The sequence below is a fragment of the Lynx canadensis genome, chromosome A3, assembly GCF_007474595.2.
Source record: "Lynx canadensis isolate LIC74 chromosome A3, mLynCan4.pri.v2, whole genome shotgun sequence".
NCBI lineage: Eukaryota > Metazoa > Chordata > Mammalia > Carnivora > Felidae > Lynx > Lynx canadensis.
This window is the reverse complement of record NC_044305.1, coordinates 110,072,984-110,083,194: the sequence shown is the minus strand read 5'-3', so window position 1 is coordinate 110,083,194 and position 10,211 is coordinate 110,072,984. Positions and strand designations below refer to the sequence as shown.

General features: G+C 35.9%; 1 protein-coding gene across 4 annotated transcripts in view; it reads right to left on the bottom strand.

Annotated features, from left to right (window-relative positions):
* Positions 1-281: 281 nt before the first annotated feature.
* Positions 282-10,211, bottom strand: part of STRN (striatin) — a 91,354-nt gene continuing 81,424 nt past the window's right edge. For all 4 annotated transcript variants that reach the window (XM_030311312.1, XM_030311313.1, XM_030311314.1 and 1 more), the window contains 4 exons: positions 9,635-9,775; positions 5,095-5,199; positions 3,388-3,474; positions 282-3,273 (listed from right to left, as the gene is read on the bottom strand). In XM_030311312.1, coding sequence (XP_030167172.1) covers positions 3,104-3,273; positions 3,388-3,474; positions 5,095-5,199; positions 9,635-9,775 — 503 coding nt within the window. In that variant the 3' untranslated portion in view covers positions 282-3,103. The remainder of the gene's footprint in view (positions 3,274-3,387; positions 3,475-5,094; positions 5,200-9,634; positions 9,776-10,211) is intronic.

Sequence of the window (10,211 nt, the reverse complement as noted above, 5' to 3'; positions counted from 1 at the left end):
ATACTCATCATTACCTGTGGTGTACACGACCTCTAAGAATGAAAATACAAAACAGTAAAATGCACCTATGGTTTATATATATATATATATATATATATATATATATAAAATATATATATAATATATATAGTCTATATATATTATATATATTCCTACAATATATATAATATATATTTATAAAATATACATACATTTTAGACATTTTCAAATAAATCTTTATCATTATCTCCAAAAGAAATTTATAGCAAGAATACTGAAGGAATGAAAGTCAGATAAACAAAAATTTTTCACAAAGTTCATTATCAGTGATGCAGCATAATTTCCCCCCTTTTAGTCATAACTAAAATGATTATAAAAGCTAAATACTTTGCATAACTAATTATCTGTTTAATGGCAAAAATCGCTAAACTTGTTCAATAGAAAAATACTGAAGGTCATTATATCACCTATGTTAAATACCTGTCTAGGGTTCGAGTAGCAAATGAGCTCCATATGACATCTGGGTTTTGAGAAGGGTGCTGCAAGTCCCAGAGATGTATTCATAGCATATGAAAATAAGGCAGGGACCATGTCTCCTGCTGATTTTCATACTCTCCCAATACATTTCACCCAAAATATTTACAAACCAAGCACTATGAAAGCATTTCAATGACTGTGTGAATCTTGAATTTGTTCATTTGGGGGATTAAATTTCTGACAGGCTGGCGGGGAAAGCAGATACATGTCTATGCTTCTCTCTGGCTGGAAGACAGCTTTGGCTCATTTCTAGGCTGTGATCACACAGTGCTAGTGGAGAGGAATCTGTTTCTGTCTAGGGTCTCCAATGGCCCGGCACTGGCTGGCTAAAGAACTTCCAAAGCTCCATCATCTGCACCACAGTTTACCTATCTCATGGTCATTTTCCACTCACGAAGAGAGAAATTTCAACCAGGAGGTATAAAACGTAAGGGAAGAGACTTTCTTGGTTTTGAGAATTTCAGTGATGTAAGTAAAGCAGGCACTGGAGACCTTGCGAGGTAATTTAAGCAGTAAGTGGTAAAACAATAGCTTAGTCCATCATAAACATGCCAAGTAAGGGCACCCGACTGGATTTTCCAGTATACTTATATAAATGTTAGGTTAGCAACACCATTTTTTTTTACTCACTGAAGAACCAAAAAGAGGAATGAACCAAACACAATGTGGACTTCTATATCTGCATGGGAATATAAACATTCACCTGGGAGTTCAAGTCCAGGTCAATTCATTCGATTATAGAAAGGAGTCCCTTGAGCCCACTGTGAACCAAAGCACAGATGAAATGACAAGGTAGCTGTGTCAAAATATTAAAGTATATCTGTCTATCAACCAGGCAAATCTAGCTTGTATGCTGCAAAACTCTAGAGGCAGAAAAGCAGAAATTTTAAAGAAAAATTGTCAATTACTATCCATATCACCACCAGAATACTTTTTCAGAGTAAATATACATATCATCAGAAGTGTCATTGTTACGACAATGGAATATGTTGGGAGAGGAATGTAGGAATTATATTAAAAGATTAAAACATTTATGGATATGGATTTTAAGTATGAAAACTACTATATATACATTTTGCTGAAAAGTTGGGCATTAATAATTTATTCCTAATTTCTACACTGGTCTCTGACATTTGGGGCAAACAAAAGAATGTGAAGACACTAGGTCCAAAGAGTGGGGTCATGGGAATCTTAAGAGCTGGTCACATGTGGGTCACAGGCTAGGTGAGCTCAAGGAACCTAGGTGAGCTCAAGGAACCCTGGTCCTTTATGACAGTTTTCCACAGAAACAATACTGACACACTGCCTATTAAAACACGCTGTGTACTCCAATTAAAGAATGGAGGGGTAGGGGAAGGGAAAGAGAAAACTCTTTAACCAAGGGATGCACTGAACTCTTCCATCCAGATTTCCAGCGGGCTCTTCTTCTTGGATAGATTAATGGAAGACTTCTGGGGCACAAACCAGGTGCTTTATTTAGTACTGCAAAAGCAGCTGCCTGACCTTAACCATACCCTTTGGACTGTCAAAACATAATTATAAACTGTTTTTGGTAGGTGTCAGATAATTTGAATATGAGAGACAAAGAAAAAGCAAGAGGTCATCCGAAGCATGGTTATGTGGATTTTGAAAAACAAGTACTCACAGATAACTTCCATCTTTTCAACCACTAAAAGGTAAGATTTCATCAATATGAGATAACCACTCTGGTACTAGAAATATCACATGAATAAAGTGAATTTTAAAATTAATAGAAATTATCAAGATATGCCCTGCTTGCCCTTAAAAATAAACAGAATCTTGAACCTGAATAAGTTAAATTATTTAGTAAAAGCAGACTCTACTGACTATTGATAATGGTGACTGTTTTTGACAGCTTAACTTTACAATGGTACCAAATCTATTTTCAAAAAGGTAATACAATATAGAAATCTGCTTACAAACTAAATATTTGTTTAGCATTTTTGAATAATAATATATTTAACATATTATTGCATTTCTTTTTTTCCCCTAATGGTAAAATGCTTTGCCAGGTGCTTTTATGTGCACAGATGAAAGGAGAGCTAAATTAAAAACTCATTTGAACACTGCCTGCTCATTATGCACATCGGGGTTAGTACAGCAGATATGGTAAAGATTACTGTTTTGACTACCTAATGTGGTTAACAAGATTTCTCAGGGGAGAACTGGGTCTAAATTTCTGTTCTTCCTCTATCATTCCCAGTCATCAAGCTTTTTAATTATCCCTTATAGCATGCCCTATTTACTCAATAGGGACAGGCTAAACCTATGTTCGCTCAGGCCTGCCTAGCGAATTAGAACAACCTCAGAAATAATAGCTCCTATTGGGGGAAATTTTGAAACAGGTTTCAGGCTCACAGATTCAGCTGAGCTTGCAGCAACCAGAACAAACCTTAGTTTTAGAAAACAGTATACGAATTGCAAAACTATACTTTAACAAATGTTCTCTGTGCTCCTTCGGCAGAACAAAAGGGCAGGACAGGTTGATTCTTGCCCTGGTCTTCTGTATCTCTTTTGTGCAGTTGATTATTTATAAAGAGCTAGAAGGTGAAGATGATGCATTGTGTCATACAAAGACTTTGGCCAGTGCATCAGCCCCAGCACTGGCTATATAGCATTTGGATGGGTGGAAAGCTACATCGTGAATTGATTCTTCAAACTTTTTCCGATGAGCTGTAAACTCTTGGATACACGTCTTACTTTCTAGGTTCCATAAACGTATTGAACAGTCATGACCTGTATCAAAAGAAAAGAAAAAAAAAGAAGAAAAGAAAAAGAAATTGAAAGGAAAAATTACATTAACATGAAAATAGTAAGGATAAATAAATAATCCATAGTTGATGTACTTACTCCCAGACATCAAGTACAGGCCATTGGGATCAACTGCTAAACTTGTAACAGCTTCTAGATGGGCTACCATGGAGTGGATGAGTTTGCCTTTGGGAAAAAGAGATTGTTACTCTTTATTAACAGCTTTCCTCATCCTGAACATACGCCAGTTACCATGTTACACTGATTTCTCCAGTCACCCCTCTCTGTGTACTTACTGCATCAATAGCTTTTTCCATCACAGCTAAAACAATGGGTCTCCCTCCTGCTCTAGCCATGGTAATGAGAAACAAAAGCTTAAATTTCAGATTATACTTCTGTCATTCAAATAGCAATATAAAAGTCAGTCATTTATACACAAATATTCCCTTAAGCCATGTTCATTAACTAAGACTAAGACATGAATCACCTACTTTGCATCCTTTAGCTACAGGCAAATTATATGGGTTGTGAGAACAGAAGAGACGGGAAGACAAAGGAACGGAGGGAAAACCTGGCCACAATATTGGTGGAAACAACATATAGAAAGGGATTAAAATATTAAATTACTCATTACTCACAGCTAAGCAAAGTCAGCAAAAGTTAATATATCTACAAAGCTAATAGCAGATACTCAGGTAAATATGGCTGCCAATATGGAGTGTTTTCCTCTGAACACAGCTCTTCAGGAATTTCCTTCTGACTAGTGAATGAAAGCTAATAAAAAATGGGAAAGCCCACATACCCTCCCCACCTTACATATAGTAATTCAAATCAATCAGGACCAGACAGTCAATATTATAATACTGAAAAGAGTAGTCTATGGAAAACTGAATCAAAAAAACAAATGACTTAGGGGTTTCTATCTCCAACACTAAGGCTCTCCAACATTGGACAATTTTAAAGTTTATTTATTTACAGAGAAACTGTGAGCTGGGGAGGGGCAGAGAGAAAGAGAGAGAGAGAGAGGGAGGGAGAGAGTGAGGATCCCAAGCAGGCTCCGCAGTGTCAGTGTGGAGCCTGACATGGGGCTCAAACTCATGAACCGAGGCTCAAACTCAAGAACTGTGAAATCATGACCAGAGCTGAAATCAAGAGTCAGATGCTTAACTGACTGAGCCACCCAGGCACCCCAAACTTGAACAATTTTAAACAAAATATAATGATCATATGCCTCTTACTTCTAACATGTTTCTACTTTTCCCCAACATATTCACAGCAAGAGATCAATTTTATTGGTATTTGAATGACCTTTTCAATTGTGTCCCTAGTGATAACCTTGGTGCTAGGGCCAAAACATAGTATCTACTTATTATTAAATAAACTAAGATGAGGGGCGCCTGGATGGCTCAGTTGGTTAAGCATCCAACTTTGGCTCAGGTCGTGAATCTCACTGTTCGTGGGTTCAAGCCCTACATCGGGCTCTGTGCTGACAGCTCAGAGCCTGGAGCCTTCTTTGGATTCTGTGTCTCCCTCTCTCTCTGCCCCTCCCCTGTTTGTACTCTGTCTCTCAAAAATAAATAAAACATTAAGTAAATGACTTAAATAACCTAAGATGATTTTATATGCTATCATGAAGACTAGTTCTTAGCAGATTTGGACAGAATGAACAGAAACTGAGCTGGAAGAGTGTTTGTTTCCATGCTTATTCCTAGACTATATAGCCACTAACAGACACCCAAGTCAGCCTACTTACAGTGGGTTTTATTTATTTATCTTAACACTGATCACTCTGTAATAAACACTTACCTGTGTTGTTATCATAGAATTTGATGTGCCTGTCTTCATGAGCAGTGATGCTGATGGGAAGAGTAGGATGGCTGATGACTCTATTTATTTGACAGGAAGAGGTGGCTGCGAAAAAGAAAAAAAAAAAAGAGCAACAAAGTTAGTTAACGCTACTATTTCTTCATTTAAGAGGACTGAATGCTCACCTATGAGACTTTGTGACTTTAATATGTCTTTAGTTAATTTATTCTGTGACTGTATTCTCAATATCAATGTTAGGAAAGAAAAAGTGCCTGAACAATACCATACTGACAAATGTAGAGGTACTTACAAATGAGAATTTTCTTTTCCACCACCTGCAATCAATGGGTGCCACCTAGCGCTGAGCGTGGGGCCACAGACATTTCTCATTCTCTGATGATCTATGATATTTCTGCAGCTTTAATAAAGTTCCATCATTACTTACAAGTAGATGATAACCAAATTTAAATCTCCACTCTTTCTAGATATTCTTTATCACATGGTTATCATCTGAAGACAAATATGACAAAGAGAGCTTCTGAAATGTATAATCTTCTCTTTCTCATCATAATAGAAATGGTTATCATTTGACAGTCTACCGTGTTTGGAATCTTCAAATAGTCAGCATCCTAACAGTATTTTTTGTGCCCTATACAGTAACTTTCAAAGAATTTCAATTATACGCACAATGAGAGAAGCAGGCCACATGTCATTAGGCCCGTATCACAGTACATGAACTGTTTCATGGTAGAAACTGATGAATCCGTGTGAAATGTAACTAGTTCTTGTACTATTTTTGAAACTCTGCATATTTAAAATTATTTCAAAAAGAGTTAAACTTTTTTAAATCTTAGTAAAGTTATTACGAATTTACATTCACATAATAGAAAATATAGCTAAATATAGATAAAAATAATGGTAATATTAGGGTACTCTATTGGATTTTCTTGTGGTCCCTAAAAATATGACATCTTAAAAACTGAAGGTAATCTTTTTCCAGTACTAAGAGCCTGTTATCTAAGAATAAAAGAAAAAGTCACTTGACCACGTGGAGTAAGCTCAGTCAGTTATACTCAATTTAAATGGTCCTTAACAAAGACTTTAGTTTCAAAGCTCAGCCTGTAGTTGTTGTTTTTTTTTTTCTTTCCTCCAGAGATAACATACCACTGAGCATTATCCTCTGTAGGATCTAGCAGGAGAGTAACAAAAGAAAAGAAATACTTTAAGTAAAATATCCCATGTATTCTGAGAGAGAGGTTTCTGAGAATAGCTTCAATTACGCTGAGATCTAGAAAATAATTATGATAGAAATCAAATGATGGAAGGAAGCAAAAGAGTTTTTACTTAGTAATACTTTTAAGGAAGTTTCTCCACTTAATGGTAAATCAGACATGTAAGCAAAATGCAAAGAACACTAGGAATAAATTGAGCAATGAATCTAAAAAACTCCTGCAAGTATTTGTATTCAGCTTGTAATGTAGAAATGGCTTACTTTTCACTGGACTGACAAGACCTCAATTACCTGCTTCAAATACCTTTGACTTTATCACAAATCACCACTGACATTAATGAACAGAAAGTGAGTCTACTCTGATTTTTAAAACAAAAACCTCCATCCTTTTTAATTCTATAAGAAATTTACTTTTACCTTGAAACATGTTTTTGGTCTGAACTTTAATTTTTTAAAAATCTGCTAAATTACAGAAAAGAACAATGTAGTAAAAAAATAAACAAGCAGGGGTAGTCACAGTAGAAAAGAATAAAAGTACAGCTCTGAAGTAATAAAACTGATAATTTATACAACTCTAAAGTAATCAAACTGATAATTTAGGAAATGTCAGGACAGGGGCACCTGGGGTGGCTCAGTCAGTTAAGCGTCCGACTTAGGCTCAGGTCATGATCTTGCGGTTCGTGGATTTGAGCCCCATGTCGGGATTTGTGCTGACAGCTCGGAGCCTGGAGCCTGCTTTGGATTCTGTGTGTGTCTCTCTCTCATTTCTCTCTGCCCCTCCCCTGCCTGTGTTCTCACACTCACTCGCTCTCTCTCAAAAGTAAATAAACATTTAAAAAAAAAAAAGGATATATTTAAAAAAGAAAATGTCAGGACATTATTATTATAACTCAAAGTAATTATCACTTATTCCAATAATGTTGCCTTTGTTCAAAACATTTTTGGCAGTTTTCTTCAGAAAATGTTTCTAGTATCAGGCAAAAAGTCACATGACTTTATTGTCACACACTTAAAGAGAAAATTGGGATTGCCGAGTTTAGTTCATCCATCTCATCCACCAGACTTGACATCTTATTAATTTGTAGCAGTCATTAAAGTCAGTATTTACCACTCAGGACATTCTAAGAATTGACTACAATTTCTGAAGGTAATTCCAAAAATGTTCACATCCTTCTTAGTTTCATATTGTTATCTGTATTTTACTACTGTACCTTTAAGTCATATATTTAAATTGATTTTAAATTTATTGAGAGTCTAAAACCTATTATTTCTTGACAAAAAAAAGTTTCTCCTTTTCTTATTCCATAATATCAGTTTTTATTTTTTCACCCCTCTCTTTTACATCCAAATAGTTCAAAACTCTATTCGTGTGTATTTCTCCAAACAATTCTCCTAAGACCTCAGAAAAAAACAAAGGCCAACAGATCGGGAAGAGAAAATGAAGAAAGCCAAAATGGAATGAGGGAAATTTTTGCAAGGAAAAGAGTGGGGGGAGGGAGGGAGGGAGAGGGAGAGGGAGAGGGAGAAGGAGAGACAGACAGACAGACAGACACACACACACACACACACACACACACACACAAACACACCATGGTAATTATTTTTAAAGCTAGTTCTCAGATTAAAACAACAATATATATGTACACAGCTTCCTTTGTCAACTGCAACCTAAAATGTAATTGTCTGGATTAAGCCTAAAGACAGAAAGCAGTGGTTAAAAAGCCAAAAATCAAAAAGATTCTATAGTATCTTTTTCACAATCTGAGAAATTATTTCCTGACTTTCTGTATCCAATGAGAAGCTTCATATTTGAGATTTTAAGAGACACAACTTGATTTACAGTCTAATCAGTAGTGAGCTGTGTCAAATAATATTATTAATACAAAACTAAATTGATTTAAAAAATGAAATTATGAGAAATGAAAAACAGATTTATTTTATATTCAGAATAAATATTACTTTCTTCAAACAGAATTGAAAACTAATCATTTGGTATAAAACTTGACTCCTCTTTGTTTTTTTATCCCCATATTATTTTTTAATATGAAATTTATTATCAAATTGGTTACCATACAACACCCAGTGCTCATCCCTCCCTGCCTGCCCACCCCCCATCAACCCTCAGTTTATTCTCAGTTTTTAAGAGTCTCTTATGTTTTGGCTCCCTCCCTCTCTACCCTTTTTTTTTTTCTTCCTCCCCCCTCCCCCCCCCCCCGGCTTTGGTCTTCTGTTAAGTTTCTCAGGATCCACATAAGAGTGAAAACATATGGTATCTGTCTTTCTCTGTATGACTTATTTCACTTAGCATAAAACTCTCCAGTTCCATCCACGTTGCTATAAAAGGCCATATTTCATTCTTTCTCATTGCCACGTACTATTCCATTGTGTATATAAACCACAACTTCTTTATCCATTCATCAGTTGATGGACAGTGAGGCTCTTTCCATAATTTGGCTTTTGTTGAGAGTGCTGCTATAAACATTGGGGTACAAGTGTCCCTATGCATCAGTACTCCTGTATCCCTTGGGTAAATTCCTAGCAGTGCTATTGCCGGGTCATAGGGTAGATCTATTTTTAATATTTTGAGGAACCTCCACACTGTTTTCCAGAGCGGCTGCACTAGTTTGCATTCCCACCAACAGTGCAAGAGGGTTCCCGTTTCTCCACATCCTCGCCAGCATCTATAGTCTCCTGATTTGTTCATTTTAGCTACTCTGACTGGAGTGAGGTGATATCTGAGTGTGGTTTTGATTTGTATTTCCCTGATGAGCATCTTTTCATGTGCCTGTTGGCCATCTGGATGTCTTCTTTAGAGAAGTGTCTATTCATGTTTTCTGCCCATTTCTTCACTGGATTATTTGTTTTTCAGGTGTGGAGTTTGGTGAGTTCTTTATAGATTTTGGATACTAGCCCTTTGTCCGATATGTCATTTGCAAATATCTTTTGCCATTCTGTCGGTTGCCTTTTAGTTTTGTTGATTGTTTCCTTTGCAGTGCAGAAGCTTTTTATCTTCATGAGGTCCCAACAGTTCATTTTTGCTTTTAATTCCTTTGCCTTTGGGGATGTGACTTGACTCCTCTTTGGAAAAGCTCAAATGCTATTCCAAACAGTATAGTTATAAATGTGCATAAATTTAAAGTCTTAAAATCAATTGTAAATCATTTTATCCAAGTAACTGTGTTCTGTGATTTAAAAGGCAGAACTCTTTATAATAACAAGTATTTTTTGTAGTTGACTCTAGTAATTATAATTTTGAGAAAGTTTAAAAATTTGACCCAAACAAAGAATACTTAAAATTGGTATACATACTTGTATCTAGGTTGGATTCTAAAGTGAGAATGCGCTGTTGCGTTTCCATGTTAAAGATGCTTGTATATCCTTTGCTGAACGATGCTACCATATGGCTCGGGTCACTGCTCACTAGATCCACAGACGCAGGGATTCCCAATTCTAAGAGAGTCAGAACATATTCAGAGAATGGCGATCAGAGGGTCTAGTTGAAAATGTCCTTATAATATAGCAAAACAAATAGTCACAAGATTTCCTTAAGAAGTAAAGAAGGCTCAACATTAGAATAAAAATTAGCTCATTAGCCATTCAGTAGAGATTATTTCTTTTTTTACTGTTAGCCCTAGCCTATTTTATTATCTTTACCTGTTCAGCAAGTCTTCTACCTGTTACTCAGCTAATATATTCACAGAATGCAGGCCTTTACTCAGAAAATAAATGGAAAACATTCCTGGACTACAAGTTTTGTTGCTTACACTTTTACCTGAGGCTTAGAGTGGCATTGTGGGAATTCTTTAAGAGACCATCTCTTATGAGGAATTCTAACTCATCAAAAATACGGAATTAAAAAAATAAAATTTCAAATTATTATTTACTG